The sequence below is a fragment of the Mus caroli genome, unplaced genomic scaffold (assembly GCF_978045245.1).
Source record: "Mus caroli unplaced genomic scaffold, Mus_caroli_1 scaffold_11, whole genome shotgun sequence".
NCBI classification, from domain to species: domain Eukaryota; kingdom Metazoa; phylum Chordata; class Mammalia; order Rodentia; family Muridae; genus Mus; species Mus caroli.
This window is the reverse complement of record NW_028227266.1, coordinates 35,580,329-35,599,251: the sequence shown is the minus strand read 5'-3', so window position 1 is coordinate 35,599,251 and position 18,923 is coordinate 35,580,329. Positions and strand designations below refer to the sequence as shown.

The window sequence follows — 18,923 nt, the reverse complement described above, 5'->3', positions numbered from 1 at the left end:
TTGATAACAGGCTGCTGCTTTGCATGTCCTACTTTATGACTTGGATGGTCTGATATCACCCAGATCATGATGGGAAATTCAGGTTACATGGTAACTTAGTGTTCTATTGTCAAATATTCAGTTTCCACTAAGGCCCAATAGCAGGCCAAGAGCTGTTTTTCAAAGGGAAAATAATTGTCTGTAGATAATGGCAGAGATTTGCTCCAAAACCACAAAGGTCTCTTCTATGATTCACCTACAGGGGTCTGCCAGAGGCTCTAAACAGCATCTCTGTCTGCCACTGACACCTCAAGTACCATCGGGTCTGCTGGATCATATGAGCCAGTTGTAGAGCAGCCTGCATAGCAGCATAGACTTGTTGAAGAACCTTCTACTGTTCTAGGCCCCACACAAAGCTAGCAGTTTTCTGAGTCACTTGGTAAAGTGGCCTGAGTAACACACCCATGTTAGAAATGTGTTGTCTCCAGAATCCAAATAGACCCACCAAACATTGTGATTTTTTTCTTGGTGGTGGGAGGGGCCATGTGCAATAACTTATCTTTCACCTTAGAAGGAATATCTCTGCATGTTCCACACCACTGGACTCATAAGAATTTTACTGAGAAGGTCCTTGAACTTTGGTTGGATTTATTTCCCATCCTCTGAGACACATGTGTTACCAATGAGTCCAAAGTGGTTGCTATTTCCTGATCACTTGGTCCAATCTGTATAATGTCATCAATATAGTGCACCAATGTGATATTTTGTGGAAGAGACAGATGATTAAGATACCTTCTAATTAACTTATGACACTGGGCAGGAGAGTTAATATATCCTTGAGGCAAAACTGTAAAGGTATACTGCTGACCTCGCCAACTGAAAGCAAATTGCTTCTGGTGGTCCTGATGGACAGGTGCCATGGACTGGGCCCAGTCGGCCCCCCTCAATCCGTGGGAATCAGGGTCTCAGACAGATGGGCATAGAGTCTGCAAGAATTGTGTGACAAACAGACTTGATACAAGGGAGTAGGGATTTGAATGTAATGTCAAATTGAGCATCAAACTTTTTATACAGAAGAAAATAGGGAAGTTAGGTGACACATTGGCAAGGTACAATGAGGTTACCGGATACTTAATGACTCTAACACAACTGGGCAATAAAACAACCGAGACAAAGTCAGCTCTATCTAAGGTCAGCTATAGTCTTAGAAGCAGGTGTGAGGTCTGTACACTCTCGGGGCAAGGGCTTTCATGCCCAAGTCATGGTTCTAATAAGGGAGTTCCACTGTAGCTAACCTTGTAATGAATAATGCAATACTCTAAAACCACAGCCAGATCTACTTCTTAAACCATTATAAATTCCTGTATATGGGAGTGACTTGGCTTTTATTCTAAGTGATAATGTGGGGGGACTTTCTACTAATAAGTAATATATTCTGCCATACATCACTATAATAAGAATTCTAAACTTACTTTGCTAAGCTTGCCCTGAGATTTCTAACTCTATGTAGTAGATAGTAATGCCTGATTTCTTTCACTATCTCTCTTACAATACTAAAGGCAATTCTGAATGTCACTGAATAGGCACCATTCTTACTGAATTCCAAGCCCATGGTCGGCTCAAGGATTACCTAGGGCACTGATGAAGGCCAGGAAGCAAAGTTCGATTTTGCTTAGGTATTTGGCAAGTCATTGCTTGGAGGCACCTATAACAAAACAATACTGAAAGGAAGCACACTGATGGTATGGGATGCCACAGATCCAGGAGACTAAGTTTCTGTGAAACTCTTCACCTCAGGACTGCTTCCAGGTTTCTATACCTGTCAAGCAAGTCACTACTGAAGTGGATGTAGCAGACAGGTACTGGGAAGATGGCATTTGCTAGATCCATAGCTGCATACCAGGAGATGTGTTAATTTGCCCTAGTAATGAAACTATATCTGGTAAAGCAGCTGGAAACAGAGTTACTACCAGATTTACTTTTCCATAGTTAACTGAGTCATTCTCCATGATCCGTCTGTCATCTGCACTTACCAGATAAGAGAGTTTAAAGGAGATGTGGTGGGAACTACCCCTGCATCTTTCAAGCCTTGGATGGTGGGGTTAATTTCTATAATTCCTCCAGAAATTCAATACTGTTCATGATTCACTATTTTCTTTGAAAGAGGCAACTCTAAAGGCTTCCATTTAGCTTTACCAGCCATAATAGCCCTCACTCCACAGGCTAGGTAACCAGTGTGAGAATCCTGTCAATTTCTATGTGTACTGATCCCAATTATACATTCTGGAACTGGGGAAATGACCACAGGATATGGTCATGGAGGTACTGGACCTACTGTGAGTCAGACATCATTAATCACCTGTCCTTAATAAGCCCCTATATTAACTAGAGGGCCACAACATTTCTTAGGTTTTCCTGGGATCAACATCAATTAAGAACCAGCATACAATAGATTCTGGAAAATCTGATTATTTCCTTTCCCCCAGTGTACAGTTACTCTTGTAAAAAGCCATAGGTTCCTCTGTGCAAGAAGTGGAGAAAGGCTAACAGCAAAACTATTAGATGTCTTATCAAGATCCTTTCTCAGAGGAACATGGCCACCCCTTCATTCTAGGGTTCTGAGTCTTCAAACTGGCTCAAGTCTGCAAATTGATTCACTGGCCAAGATTGCCTCTTGCCATGATCCAATGTAGCCTTTCTTTCATTGCTTTGAGAATTTTTCTGCTTATATAGATCAAACAGTTATGCAGTAGGCTTCCTATCTATTTCATGCCTGGAAAAACCATGTCTGATTAGTCAGTATCAAAGGTCTCTATGAGGCATGCCATTATAAATTTCACCTCTTCTGCTCTGACCATTATGGGCTAGGTCATTATAAACATTGTTTGCTCTATGCTGCCTATTATAATAACTTCGATCACATTGCTGCCACCTGTCTCTTGCTACCCATTGCATTTAATTCATCTAATTGAGTAGCAGCATCTCCCACTTCAGTATTGTCTTGTCCAACATTTTCTTGAGAGAAAGTCACTGCTAGTTTATCAGACTCTGGGAGGTTAATTTCCTTTTGAGAATAAAAAAGTATTATTTCAAGGGGTAGGGCTGATGGTACTACTTCCTCAGGTAAAGAAAACCCTTAAGAATCTGAAGATTCAAAGTTTTCAGCTTCAACAGGATCTTCCCACACATCCCCATCCTAAGTTATAGGATCCCAGTCTTTGCCAGTTAATACCCTTACTTTAACTGCTGACACCTTTTGAGTCTGAGACTTGAATTTTTGATATAATTCAGCCAATCTTATAATGGGGATTCAGTTTGATTTTCTGCAGCTCAGCTCTGTGGCTACTGGACAGAAGATTCTCTTCAAGAGCTCATTTAGAAACCTTTAAATTATTCATTTTCATCTGGAACCATTCAGTTTTATCTTACAGCTCACTCTTTTCCTTCATCAATTTTTCCAGAGATACAAAGAGCAACAAGCCGGCAAAACCATTTTTCCATTTTCCCCCAAGTTGTAGAAAATTTGGTAAACTGGGTGACCTAATGCATCACCAGTTACAATTAATGAATCAAGATAATCAAAGTTAACTTCTTTAAGATAGAATTATAGTTCCCACCATGGGTTTTCAATATTCTCCAAGCTCCAAATAGAGAGAATATGTGGAGAGGCTTCCATAGTTGAAGGTGCCGGTGAATTATTAAACCAACTCCAGATTCTTTTTTTTTTTTTAATTTTTTATTAGGTATTTTCCTCGTTTACATTTTCAATGCTATCCCAAAAGTCCCCCATACCCACCCCCCCAATCCCCTACCCACCCACTCCCCCTTTTGGCCCTGCGGTTCCCCTGTACTGGGGCATATAAAGTTTGCAAGTCCAATGGGCCTCTCTTTCCAGTGATGGCCGACTACGCCATCTTTTGATACATATGCAGCTAGAGACAAGAGCTCTGGGGTACTGGTTAGTTCATATTGTTGTTCCACCTATAGGGTTGGAGTTCCCTTTAGCTCCTTGGGTAATTTCTCTAGTTCCTCCATTGGGGGCTGTGTGATCCATCCAATAGCTGACTGTGATCATCCAATTCTGTGTTTGCTAGGCCCCGGCATAGTCTCACAAGAGACAGCTATATCTGGGTCCTTTCAGCAAAATCTTGCTAGTGTATGCAATGGTGTCAGCGTTTGGAAGCTGATTATGGGATGGATACCTGCATATGGCAATCACTAGATGGTCCATCCTTTCATCACAGCTCCAAATTTTGTCTCTGTAACTCCTTCCATGGGTGTTTTGTTCCCAATTCTAAAAAGGGGCAAAGTGTCCACACTTTGGTCTTCGTTCTCCTTGAATTTCATGCGTTTAGCAAATTGTATCTTATATCTTGGGTATCCTAAGTTTCTGGGCTAATATCCACTTATCAGTGAGTACATATTGTGCGAGTTCCTTTGTGATTGTGTTACCTCACTCAGGATGATGCCCTCCAGGTCCATCCATTTGCCTAGGAATTTCATAAATTCATTCTTTTAATAGCTGAGTAGTACTCCATTGTGTAAATGTACCACATTTTCTGTATCCATTCATCTGTTGAGGGGCATCTGGGTTCTTTCCAGCTTCTGTCTATTATAAATAAGGCTGCTATGAACATAGCGGAGCATGTGTCCTTCTTACCGGTTGGGACATCTTCTGGATATATGCCCAGGAGAGGTATTGCGGGATCCTCTGGTAGTACTATGTCCAATTTTCTGAGGAACCGCCAGACTGATTTCCAGAATGGTTGTACAAGCTTACAATCCCACCAACAATGGAAGAGTGTTCCTCTTTCTCCACATCCTCGCCAGCATCTGCTGTCACCTGAAGTTTTGATCTTAGCCATTATGACTGGAGTGAAGTAGAATCTCAGGGTTGTTTTGATTTGCATTTCCCTGATGATTAAGGATGTTGAACATTTTTTCAGGTGCTTCTCTGCCTTTCGGTATTCCTCAGGTGAGAATTCTTTGTTCAGCTCTGAGCCCATTTTTTAATGGGGTTATTTGATTTTCTGGAGTCCACCTTCTTGAGTTCTTTATATATATTGGATATTAGTTCCCTATCTGATTTAGGATAGGTAAAGATCCTTTCCCAATCCGTTGGTGGCCTTTTTGTCTTATTGATGGTGTCTTTTGCCTTGCAGAAGCTTTGCAATTTTATGAGGTCCCATTTATCGATTCTCGATCTTACAGCACAAGCCATTGCTGTTCCAACTCCAGATTCTTAAAGGATTCATTCTTAAACTTCTGCTCCTCTAGAGCCATTCCCAGTATCAAATTCTGTATTAGTCATGGTTCTCTAGATTCACAGAACGTGTGGATAGTCACTACATAGTAAGGGAATTTGTTATGATGATTTACACTCTGTAGTTTAACGCCCAACAATGGTCAGCTATGAATGGGAAGTCCAAGAATCTAGGAGTTACTCAGTCCCACAAGGCTAGTAAATTCTAACAGGTGTGCTGGCAAGTAAATTCACACATGAATAAAAGCAAATCTTACTTCTTCTAATGTCTCCAGCAGAAGCTGTGGCTCAGATTAAAGGTGTGTAACACCATGCCTGGATCTGGCACTTGTTTTGTCCCAGGCTCACCTTGAACTCAGAGATCTCCTTCCCTTAGTCTCATGGTATTCATAGCCACTATGCCTCAAGATCTCCATGCTAACATCCAGGTCAGAAACTTGTATCTTCCAACCTCAATCTGGATCTCAATCTGGATCACAGGGTGAGCCTTCCAATTCTGGATTGTAGTTCATTCCAGATAAAGTCAAGTTGACAATCAGGAATAGCCATTTACACTTTGTACAACTCCATAAGAAGAGTGTCCAGAAACATCCTCATCTGTCATTCATAGCTTTCCTACAGGCACCTCTAATTGCAATAATACATAAGAGATCAATGGTTTAACTCTATACAAAGAAGTTCTACAAAGTCTTTGAAAGCATAGGAACAGTCTCTCAAAATCAGCCTGAGTTTATATTCACTCCTCCAATTCCTATTAATGAAAGTATAGATTTCCTTGACCCTTCATTATATATAATTATATATGCATATTTTATGCATGTCTATGAGATAGAAAAAAGGGGGGCTTGAGTTTTGAACAGATGGTAAGGTTCTTGCTTATAGAAGTCTGTTAGGGCTAATTATGTAAGATCAATAATAAAATTATTAAAGAAAATGAAAGTGATATCTCACTGTTGTTGTGAAGATGATACACGTAATGTATGTAAAAATGTATTAACATAAGAAAAGTCACCAGATAAATGTTTGTTCCTTTATCCTGTTTCACATTTTTGTTCAGATTCATTAGTGTTCTAATTTGATCACATTTGAATGAAATCCACTTTTATTGTGGTACTGTTGCCCTGTGTAGAAAAAGAAATGAGCAGCATTCTTGGCTCCTTATTCCATTCCAGTCTCTCCTCCCCACCACCCACACATGTCAGTTGGAGCCAATAAAATGCCTTTAGACATTGTCAAATGTATTGTGAATACCAGTAGAGATCAGAAAATGAGACTCTGAAATATTATGTTTTGACATGGTAATTATATTAAATGAAGAACACTAGATGAGTGAAGAAATGAATGTCAACAATAACAATCTGTGCTTTCAAATTATTTAAGAATGAATATCAAGGAGAAGATAGATTGAGATATAACACTGGTTCCTTCTGTAAGACAGTATCAAATTCTCCACCAATTGTTTGCATCATTCACATTGCCCTGAGAAATGAGTGACATTTTCTAATATTTTTAAGTGTTCTATTCTTTGCAAGATTCATATTTGACTGGTTTCTTGTTTTAATCATCTAGTAGATGATTACTAATACTTTCTTGTTTTATTTTTCAATTTCTTATTTTGTAATTCGCTGAATTACAAAATTTATTTGCTACTAAATTTTAAATGCCATAAAATTTAACTCCAAAAACTGAATTTTACTGAAAATATTTCACATCTTTTCTTTGTCTTGTTTTATCTAAAAATTATTTTGTAAAATAATATTTTACCCTATGAAAGTTTCATTCATTTAAGCAAGTTGTATCGATGATACTGATCCACTACTATTGATCTCCAGCTATACTTAATGTTCTAACTTCATGCCCTTTTATTTATGTGCTTTTACTGTTGTTAATAATCCCTAAATCCACTTAATGCTGCTCATTTGTATGAGTATGTTGGGTATCTACTAGGGCATTAGGAATCTATCAGTGTCCACTTATAAAGGAAAGCATACGTTTTCCCTTCAACAGCCATCAACTGCCAATAATTCATCAGATAGGCATGTGACATCAGGGACACTTTTCCCATCCCCAAAATACACAGAAATGAAAATAATTGCTTAAATTTTATTTATTGTAGTAAAAAGGGACAAATAAAAATTATTTGTGGAATTTTTTCACTAATAAATCACATCCTGCATGTTTTATAACAACAATGTACCAAATTTGCTATCACAAATATATTAATATCACAGATATATAAAGGGCAGTTCACTAAAACTGTTTTTCAGACCAATAGCCAAAGAGTTTTGACAATACTTTCAATTAAATATACTACTTAATTATTTATGCCACAAGTAAGGTGTTTAGTAATTATATCAGGGCAGAATAAAAGTGATAGTTTTTCCCCTGACCTAAAACAGTTTTTCTTTTCACCTAGTTCTTGTTCATAAATTTTCCACTTTTTTTAATATTGTGGATGTGGATCAATTTGTGTTCATGCACAAAAAAAAACAAAACAAAACAAAACAAAAAACATGGAGCATCTGTGGAAAACAAAGAACATCTTGCAGCACTGAGATATGAGATGTCTCTTTCAACTATGTGGCAAATCACATTACCTACAGAGCCATTCTCTCAGGCCACATTAGCATTATAAAGGTCAAATAGAAAGGCAGAAAAATAATATACATCTGGCACACATTGAGGCCCAAAGAAGACATTGAGCCCTTTGAATTGTAGTTAGAGGCAGTTGTGGTGAGCTACAATGAGAGTGGTAAAAACTAAACCTACTTTTTCTGCAAAAAGAGCATTTGCCTTTATTCACTTAGCCATATCTCTCTTTGAGAGAGAGGGGGAAGAGAGAAAGAGAGAGAGAGAGAGACAGAGACAGAGAGAGAGACAGAGAGAGACAGAGACAGAGAGAGAGAGAGAGACAGAGACAGAGACAGAGACAGAGACAGAGAGAGATGGAGAAGTAAAGATTTATTTTGGAATAAATCTTTTTTTGAATTGAAATGATGAACAAGAACATCTATCAACTATATCCCTAAGCATTAAGCAAGTTTTGTTTTTCAGAAGTAAGTATCCTCATCTGTTTTATTTTTATTTTTACAAGAGAGTATTCATTTGAGGTAACACAGAAAATAACCTAGACTTTAACACCTATTATCAGACTTGAAAGATTTGAGACATTGGGCAGAGAAATAGGCCTAATACATACTCAAGTATCTATAAAAATAAAGCCTTATTTCAACAAATTACGGACATCCATCAAAGCTTTGAAACAAAACCCTTAAAAAGAGTGGATTCTAACTCAAATTATGAGTTATTCCAAGCATACAAATTTTCTCATCATTTCCCTTATGAAATATATCTATAGGTCAAATACCATCAAATAAGGCAATACTTATAAATATTGTTTCCAAAAGTTAGAAAGAAATTAATTGCAAATGAATACATATGTGAGATTACATAGCACAACACCAGCATAAATCTAAGCATATTAAATCCCAAAATGGGCATACACATATTTACAATTCATAATGAGCAGAAAAATGATGTAGCAGAAATTGTGTTGACCTTGTGGAAATATAAGGAGAAGTAGAAAAAATAAAACATGGGTAATGAAAAAGATACTACAACCCACTGGGGACAGGGTTCTATGAAGTACCAGTGGTTGAGTTAATTTGAGATTCTCTTCAAGGTTTTCTTCACAGCAACTTTGACATCTTTGTTCTGGAGACTGTATATGAGAGGATTCAGCATGGGCACGAGAAATGTATAAAACAGTGAGAAAAATTTTCCCTGGCCCACAGTCTCAGCAGATGATGGCTTGACATAAGCAAGGAGCCCAGATCCATAAAAGAGACTAACAGTTATGATGTGGGACCCACAGGTGCCCAAGGCTTTGTACCAACCCTTACCTGAGGACATATTAAGAATATTGAAAAGGATCAGAGCATAAGACATTAAGATAAGGAGGCAGCATAAAATGATACCTGTACCTACCACAGCAGTACTAACAAGCTCATTGACATAGGTATCACTGCAGGAAATCTGAATGACAGGGAAGATGTCACACATGTAGTGATTGATGATGTAGTTATTACAAAAGTTGAGTCTAAACATTAAGCCTGTGAGGATCATGGCACTGGTAAACCCTATCAAATATGAAACAAACATCAGAAGACAACAGATCCTAGGTACCATGATAGTCTTGTATAGTAAAGGCTTACAGATGGCCACGTAGCGATCATAGGCCATAGCTGTCAGCACATAACTCTCAGAGTTCACAAAAAAGCAGAAGAAGAACAGCTGAGTCATGCATCCTCTGAAGGAGATGGTGTTTTTCTCTAAAAAAAAGCTCATTAGCATTTTGGGGGTAAAGACATATGAATAACAAAAATCAATGAAGGACAAATTGAAGATGAAAAAGTACATGGGGGTGTGAAGGTTTGAATTCAAGAAAATGAGAATCATTAAGCTCAAGTTTCCCATCACAGTGGCTGTGTAGTTCATCAAAAAGAGAACAAACAGGGACAACTGGAGTTCAGGATGGTCTGTCAGTCCCATAAGGATAAATTCAGACACAAAAGAGTCATTTTCCATAGTTATTTGCTTCGTGTGTAACATCTGTAAAATAGAAGGTCACACTACCAAACAACTTATGTTTGACTCGAGAATGATAAGTTAAAATTACTGTTTTACAAGTTTGGTTTGAAGGAACACATAGGAAGTCATAGAAAGATTCCCTTAATTTCTCTGGAACCTCTATTTCCTCTTTTTACTAACTGTAATATGTATATCATTCCAGAAAACATGCAAATAAACATCTGAATTAGTTGTAGTAATTTTGTCTCTTTCTTTTGCTTTACTACCAATTAAAACTGAAAAGAGCAATATATACGAACTTTTATGCAGTATTTATAATTTACATAACTTTGGGTTTGAAGATACATAGCCTAGTCAATATGATTTTGTGCATACCTTTGTTCTCCTGGAGTCTTTTTTCGTTTTGGAGCAGGTAGAGCCTCCCTGTGTATGGTACTGATAGGACCAAGTATCACATAATAAAGAAAATTATAGATATATCACAAATTTGTTTATGAACTCCTAGAAGAAATACACAGGTAATTTTCATTAGCATTTCTTGACAAATGTATTGTCACATAAACAAAATACAATAACAATCTTACATAAGTCTCCAAACGTTGTCTTACTCAAATGAGAGTATCAATTTTGAGGCCAAGATTACTAAGAAAAATCGTTATGATCACAAACAGTCATTCTCTTCTTTATGACTACTTCCCTGCTAAATGTGTGCCTAGAGAGTCTTAATTGGTGAGCTTGTGCCTGCATTCAGTGCTACAGAACTAATAATGGATCTTTTAAGATTCAAAAGTTTTACTCGATTATGATTTCCCTCTAGGAATCCCTAGTTCCCTTTGCAGAGTTCTGAGCTTTCCTCTTTGTCTTTCTCCTCTATGCTTTGTACAACTCTCCTAGAAAAGTGTCGAGGGACATGCTCACCTGCCATTTGTAATTTTCCTATGGGTATCTTTGATTGCAGTAATGTACATTAGACTAGTTTTTTAATACTGTACAAGAGTAAATTCTAAAAAGAAGTTGAAAAGATAGAAATAATCTCTCAAATGACCCTGAGTTTATACACACTTCTCCACATAACCTTTGATTATTTATACTTATAGCTGCATATTCTTATGTATACCTATAAAACAGACTCAGAAAAAAAGAAGCATGAGCTGTAGACCAATGGTAAACTTCTAACTTATAAACATCTGCTGGGGTTCATGCTGTAAAAACAACATTAAAATTACTAAATAAAATTAAAGAGATGTTTCTTTGTGGTTTTGATAAAAAGATGATGCACATGATTTGTTAAAGCTTCATTAGGAACCATAATATCTGGGCAACAGACTACCCTCCACCCTATTAAAATAGATCTCCCTATACATAACCAAGTTATTACTTACTACATTTCATTGTTTCTTCTGGGCTGCTCTTATCTCCAATTGGCAAACCCCCATGTTGTTGTAGCTCAGCTAATTCATAGCAAGTCTCCTTTCTCCTCTCCTACACATTCTTCTTCAATTCCATGGCAGCTTCTCCCTTCTTCTCCCAAGCTCATCAAACCATAATCCCACCTGTTCCTTTGCCCAGATATTAGCTGTTGACATCTTTATTCACCAATCAGAATTAACTTGGGGGAAGAGTCCCAGGAGCTAAGTGCATACTTGGGTCTTGGGGGCCACCACTTAGCATTACAATAGACAGTAAAAGACAAAACATCAACAGTAGCCTTTTCAGATTCCATATCTGATATTGCTAGGTGTCTTAGCTAGGTTCACAATCATAGATTCCTGGGAGTTTCCATCATCCTAGGTTTCTAGCTTAGCCCAGAGATTCCAGTTCTCTCTCCTTTCTTCTTCCTAGACTTGATCCCTCCTGTTCCTCTCCCTAACCCTTCTGTTCTTTCCTTCCAAACACCCCTGATGTCTATTGCATTTCCCCGTCTCATTGAGATTCATGCATGCTACCATGGGCCCTCTTGGCTACTTAGCTCCTTTAATTCTGAGGATTGTAACATTGATATTCTGTATCAGTACTTACCATGTTTATCTTTCTGTATTTGGGTTACTTCGCTCAGGATGATGATTTCTAGTCTCATCCATGTGCCTGAAAATTTCATTATGTCCTTGATTTTAACAGTTGAGCAACATTGCATGGTGTAAATGTACTACATTCATTTTCTGTTGTTTTTTTTCCCCTTTTTCTTTTTTTTATTGGATATTTTCTTTATTTATATTTCAAATGTTATCCCCTTTCCCAGTTTCTCCCCTTGCAGAAACACGCTGCCACATCCTCCCTTCCACTGCTTCTCTGAGGGTGTTCCTTCACCTACTCACACAGTCCTACCTCCCCGCCCTCGATTCCACTACACTGGAACATCGATCAAGCCTTCATAAGACCAAGGACCTCTCCTCCTATTGATGTATGACAAGGCAATCCTCTGCAACATATGCAGCTGGATACATTACACAGATATACATTATAAAGAGAGAGGATCCAGACAGAAGGATACGTAGGGAGGAACTAAAAGGTGCAAAGAAAGAGGAAACCACAAAAAGGATGTGTTGTGTGAGTCAGAAAAAGTGACTAAACCATGTAAATTAATCTATTCATCAACTTATCTATTTTTCATAATTTATGGGTGTTGAAATATTTTAAAGCAAATTTGGAATATTATATCATGTGGTCATGGACTATATAATTTGTGTATGTATCCTGAGACATTACCCCAGGGTCAGCATCACTCTTATACTACCCAGCTTACTCCACTCCTGTGGTAACCGTTATTTTACTTTACATTTCTGTGACTTCCATAAAAGCAAAAAGATAAGTACTGTCTGTTCTCCCATGAACATCTAAAATATGTTTACCCATTACATAATTGTGGGGAAATCTCAATCAGCTTATTTAATCACACTAACTTGAAATTGCTAACAAGTTGTACCCTCCCTCCATGTCATAACCATCTATTTAGTATAAAGACACTTTAAGAAGTAATTAAAATTACCACAATTATCTGTTAACATAGATTAGAAAAGATGGAAGGAGTTACAGAAACAAAGTTTGGAGCTGACACAAAAGGATTGACCATCCAGAGACTGCACTGCCTGGGGATCCTTCCCATAATCACCCACCATATGCAGACACTATTGCATATGCCAGCAAGATTTTGCTGAAAGGACCCTGATATAGCTGTCTCTTTGAGGCTATGCCAGTGCCTGGCAAATACAGAAGTGGACGCTCATTGTCATCTACTGGATGGAACACTGGGCCCCCAATGGAGGAGCTAGAGAAAGTACCCAAGGAGTTAAAGGGGTCTGCGACCCTATAGGAGGAGGAACAACATGAACTAACCAGTACATTCTGCTTCTATTTTGTGGAATAGTTTGTGAAGAACTGGAATTAGATCTTTGAAGGTCTGATAGAACTCTGCACTAAACCCATCTGGTCCTGGACTTTTTTTGGTTGGGAGACTATTAATGACTGCTTCCAATTCTTTAGGGGATATAGGACTGTTTAGATCATTAACCTGATCCTGATTTAACTTTAGTACCTGGTATCTGTCTAGAAATGTGTACATTTCATCCAGGTTCTCCAGTTTTGTTGAGTATAGCCTTTTGTAGAAGGATCTGATAGTGTTTTGGATTTCTTCAGGATCTGTTGTTATGTCTCTCTTTTCATTTCTGATTTTGTTAATTAGGATGCTTTCCCTGTGTCCTCTAGTGAGTCTGGATAAGGCTTTATTTATATTGTTGATTTTCTCAAAGAACCAGGTCCTCTTTGGTGGATTCTTTGAATAGGTCTCCTTGTGTCCACTTAATTTATTTTGCCCCTGAGTTTGATTATTTCCTGCTGTCTACTCCTATTCAGTGAATTTGCTTCCTTTTTTTCTAGAGTTTTAGGTGTGTTGTCAAGCTGCTAGTGTGTGCTCTCTCTAGTTTCTTTCTGGAGGCACTCAGAGCTATGAGTTTCCTCTTAGAAATGTTTTCATTGTGCCCCATAAGTTTGGGTATGTTGTGGCTTCATTTTCATTAAACTCAAAAACTTTTAAATTCTTTCTTTATTCCTTACTTGACCAAGGTATCATTGAAAAGAGTGTTGTTCAGTTTCCACGTGAATATTGGCTTTCTATTATTTATGTTGTTATTGAAGATCATCCTTAGTCCATGGTGATCTGATAGGATGCATGGGACAATTTCAATATTTTTGTATCTGTTGAGGCCTGTTTTGTGACCAATTATATGGTCAATTTTGGAGCGGTACCATGAGATGCTGAGAAGAAGTTATATCCTTTTGTTTTAGGATAAAATGTTCTGTAGATATCTATTAAATCCATTTGTTTCATAACTTCTGTTCATTTCACTGTGTCCTGTTTAGTTTCTGTTTCCATGATCTGTCCATTGATGAAAGTGGTATGTTGAAGTCTCCCATTATTATTGTGTGCAGTGCAATGTGTGCTTTGAGCTTTACTAAAGTTTCTTTAATGAATGTGGCTGCCCTTGCCTTTGGAGCATAGATATTCAGAATTGAGGGTTCCTATTGGAAGACTTTAACTTTGATGAGTATGAAGTGTCCCTCCTTGTCTTTTTTGATAACTTTCGTTTGGAAGTCAATTTTATTAGATATTAGAATGAGTACTCCAGCTTGTTTCTTCAGACCATTTGCTTGGAAAATGTTTTCCAGCCTTTCATTCTGAGGTAGTGTTTGTCTTTTTCCTGAGATGGGTTTCCTGTAAGCAGCAAAATGTTGGCTCCTGTTTTTGTAGCCAGTCTGTTAGTCTATGTCTTTTTATTCGTGAAATGAATCCATTGATATTAAGATATATTAGGGAAAAATAATTGTTGCTTCCTATTATTTTTGTTGTTAGAGTTGGCAGTCTGTTCTTGTGGATATCTTCTTTTAGGTTTGTTGAAGGATTACTTTCTTGCTTTTTCTAGGGTGTTGTTTCTGTCCTTGTATTTTTTTTTTTCTGTTATTATCCTTTGAAGAGCTGGATTCGTGGAAAGATAATGTGTGAATTTGGTTTTGTTGTGGAATATTTTGGTTTCTCCATCTATGGTAATTGAATTTTTGGCTGGGTATTATACCCTGGGCTGGCATTTGTGTTCTCTTAGTGTCTGTATAACATCTGTCCAGGATCTTCTGGCTTTCATATTCTCTGGTGAAATATCGGGTGTAATTCTAATAGGCCTGCCTTTTTATGTTACTTGACCTTTCTCCCTTACTGCTTTTAATATTCTATCTTCATTTAGTGCATTTGTTGTTCTGATTATTATGTGTCAGGAGAAATTTCTTTTCTGGTCCAGTCTATTTGGAGTTCTGTAGGCTTCTTGTTCTTCTTGTTTGTTCATAGGCATCTCTTTCTTTAGGTTTGGGAAGTTTTCTACTTTAATTTTGTTGAAGATATTTGCTCGCCTTTAAGTTGAAAATCTTCATTCTCATCTACTCCTATTATCCATAGGTTTGGTCTTCTCATTGTGTCCTGGACTTCCTGGGTATTTTGAGTGAGGATCTTTTTACATTTTCTATTTTCTTTCTTTTTTTAATTGGGTATTTATTTCATTTCCATTTCCAATGCTATCCCAAAAGTCTCCCAAATGCTCCCCCACACACCCACTCCCACTTCTTGGCCCTGTTGTTCCCCTGTACTGAGGCATATAAAGTTTGCACGATTAATGGGCCTCTCTTTCCACTGATGGCCGACTAGGCCATTTTCTGATTCATCTGCAGCTAGAGACACAAGCTCCAGGCTGGTACTGGTTAGTTCATATTGTTGTTCCACCTTTAGGATTGCAGATCCCTTTAGCTCTTTGGGTACTTTCTCTAGCTCCTTCACTGGGAGCCTTGTGGTCCATCCAATAGCTCACTGTGAGCATCCACTTTTGTGTTTGCTATGCCCTGGCATAGTCTCACAAGAGGCAGCGCTCTCTGGGTCCTTTCAGCAAAAACTTGCTAGTGTATGCAATGGTGTCAGCGTTTGGAAGCTGATTATGGGATGGATCCCCAAGTATCGCATTCTCTAGATGGCCAATCCTTTTGTTACAGCTCCAAACTTTGTCTCTGTAACTCCTTCCATGGGTGTTTTGTTCACAATTCTAAGAAGGGGCAAAGTGTCCACACTTTGGTCTTCGTTCTTCTTCAGTTTCATGCGTTTAGCAAATTGTATCTTATATCTTGGTTATCATAAGTTTCTGGGCTAATATCCACTTATCAGTGAGTACATATTGTGTGAGTTCCTTTGAGATTGGGTTACCTCACTCAGGATGATGCCCTCCAGGTCCATTGATTTGCCTATGAATTTCATAAACTCATTCTTTTTAATAGCTGAGTAGTACTCCATTGTGTAAATGTACCACATTTTCTGTATCCATTCCTCTTTGAGGGGCATCTGGGTTCTTCCAGCTTCTGGCTATTATAAATAAGGCTGCTATGAACATAGTGGGGCATGTGTCCTTCCTTCCGGTTGGAACATCTTCTCGATATATGCCCAGGAGAGGTATTGCAGGACCCTCCGGTAGTACTAAGTTCAATTTTCTGAGGAACTGCCAGACTGACTTCCAGAGTGTTTGTACAAGCTTGCAATCCCACCAACAATGGAGGAGTGTACCTCTTTCTCCATATCCTCACCAGATTATGCTGTCACCTGAATTTTTGACCCTAGCCATTCTGACTGGTGTCAGGTGGAATCTCAGGGTTGTTTTGATTTACATTTCCCTGATGATTAAGGATGTTGAACATTTTTTCAGGTGCTTCTGTGCCATTCGGTATTGCTCAGGTGAGAATTTTTATTCAGCTCTGAGCCCCATTTTTTAATGGGGTTATTTGATTTTCTGGAGTCTACCTTCTTGAGTTCTTTATATATATTGGATATTAGTCCCCTATCTGATTTCGTAAAGGACCTTTCCCAATCTGTTGGTGGCCTATTTGTCTTATTGATGGTGCCTTTTGCCTTGCAGAAGCTTTGCACCTTTATGAGGTCCCATTTATTGATTCTTGATCTTACAGCACAAGCCATTGCTGTTCTATTCAGGATTTCCCCCCCTCTACCCATATCTTCGAAGCTTTTCCCTAATTACTCCTCTATAAGTTTCAGTGTCTATGGTTTTATGTGGAGTTCCTTAATCCACTTAGATTTGACCTTAGTACAAGGAGATAGGAAAGGATCAATTTGCATTTTTCTACACGATAACTGCCAATTGTGCCAGCACCATTTGTTGAAAATGCTGTCTTTTTCCACTGGATGGTTTTAGCTCCCTTGTCAAAGATCAAGTGACCATAGGTGTGTGGGTTCATCTCTGGGTCTTCAATTCTATTCCATTGGTCTACTTGTCTGTAGCTATACCAGTACTATGCAGTTTTTATCACAATAGCTCTGTAGTATAGCTTTGGGTCAGGCATGGTGATTCCACCAGAGTTTTCTTTATCCTTGAGAAGAATTTTTGCTATCCTAGGTTTTTTGTTATTCCATATGAATCTGCAGATTGCCCTAATTCGTTGAAGAATTGAGTTGGAATTTTGATGGGAATTGCATTGAATCTGTAGGTTGCTTTTGGCAAGATAAGCCATTTTTACTATATTGATCCTGCCAATCCATGAGCATGGGAGATCTTTCCATCTTCTGAGATCTTCTTTAATTTCTTTCTTCAGAGACTTGAAGTTCTTATCATACAGATCTTTCACTTCCTTAGTTAGAGTCACTCCAAGGTATTTTATATTATTTGTGACTATTGAGAAGGGTGTGGTTTCCCTACTTTCTTTCTCAACCTGTTTATCCTTTGTGTACAGAAAAGCCATTGCCTTGATTGAGTTAATTTTATATCCAGCTTCTTCATTGAAGATGTTTATCAGGCTTAGGTGTTCTCTGGTGGACTTTTTTTGGGTCATTTATATATACTATCATATCATCTGCAAAAAGTGATATTTTGACTTCTTCCTTTCCAATTTGTATCCCCTTTATCTCCTTTTGTTGTCGAATTGCTCTTGCTAGGACTTCAAGTACAATGTTTAATAGTTAGGGAGAGAGTGGACAGCCTTGTCTAGTCCCTGATTTTAGTGGGATGGCTTCCAGCTTCTCACCATTTACTTTGATGTTGGCTACTGGTTTGCTGTAGATTGCTTTTATCATGTTTATGTATGGGCCTTGAATTCCTGATCTTTCCAGGACTTTTATCATGAATGGATACTGGATTTTGTCAAATGTTTTCTCTGGGTCTAACGAGAAGATCATGTGGTTTTTGTCTTTGAGTTTGTTTATATACTGGATTACATTGATAGATTTCCATATATTGAACCATCCCTGCATCCCTGGGATAAAACCTACTTGGTCAGGATGGATGATTGTTTTGATGTGTTCTTGGATTCGATTAGCGAGAACTTTATTGAAGATCTTTGCATCGATATTCATAAGGGAAATTGGTGTGAAGTTCTCTATCTTTTTTGGGTCTTTTTGTGGTTTGGTATCAGAGTTATTGTGGCTTCATAGAATGAGTTGGGTACAGTAACTTCTGTTTCTACTTTGTGGAATAGTTTGTGAAGAACTGGGATTAGATCTTCTTTGAAAGTCTCATAGAACTCTGCACTAAACTCATATGGTCCTGGGCTTTTTTTGGTTGGGAGACGATTAATGACTGCTTCTATTTCTTTAGGGGATATAGCACTGTTTAGATTATTAACCTGATCTTGATTTAACTTTGGTACCTAGTATCTGTCTAGAAACTTGTCTATTTCATCCAGGTTTTCCAGTTTTGTGGAGTATAGCCTTTGGTAGAAGGAGTTGATGGTGTTTTGGATTTCTTCAGGATCTGTTGTTATGTCTCCCTTTTCATTTCTGATTTTGTTAATTAGGATGCTGTCCCGGTGCCCTACAGTGAGTCTGGCTAAGGGTTTATCTATTTTGTTGATTTTCTCAAAGAACCAGATTGGTTGATTCTTTGAATATTTCTTCTTGTGTCCACTTGGTTTATTTTGCCCCTGAGTTTGATTATTTCCTGCTGTCTACTCCTCTTGGATGAATTTGCTTCCTATTGTTCTAGAGTTTTTAGGTGTGTTGTCAAAGTGCTAATGTGTGCTCTCTCTAGTTTCTTTTTGGAGGCACTCAGAACTATGAGTTTTC

The 18,923-nt window shown here is 38.0% G+C and overlaps 1 protein-coding gene across 1 annotated transcript; it reads right to left on the bottom strand.

Moving 5' to 3' along the window:
- Window positions 1-8,902: 8,902 nt before the first annotated feature.
- LOC110287888 (olfactory receptor 8C8-like) lies at window positions 8,903-9,853 on the bottom strand. Its single transcript, XM_021154388.2, has one exon. The coding sequence runs from the start codon at window positions 9,851-9,853 to the stop codon at window positions 8,903-8,905; it is 951 nt and encodes a 316-aa protein (XP_021010047.1).
- Between the last annotated feature and the right edge of the window lie 9,070 nt (window positions 9,854-18,923).

What these genes read in the sequence shown, in the direction of transcription:
- LOC110287888 (XM_021154388.2), bottom strand. Translation starts at nt 9,853, where the DNA reads ATGTTACACACGAAGCAAATAACTATGGAAAATGACTCTTTTGTGTCT.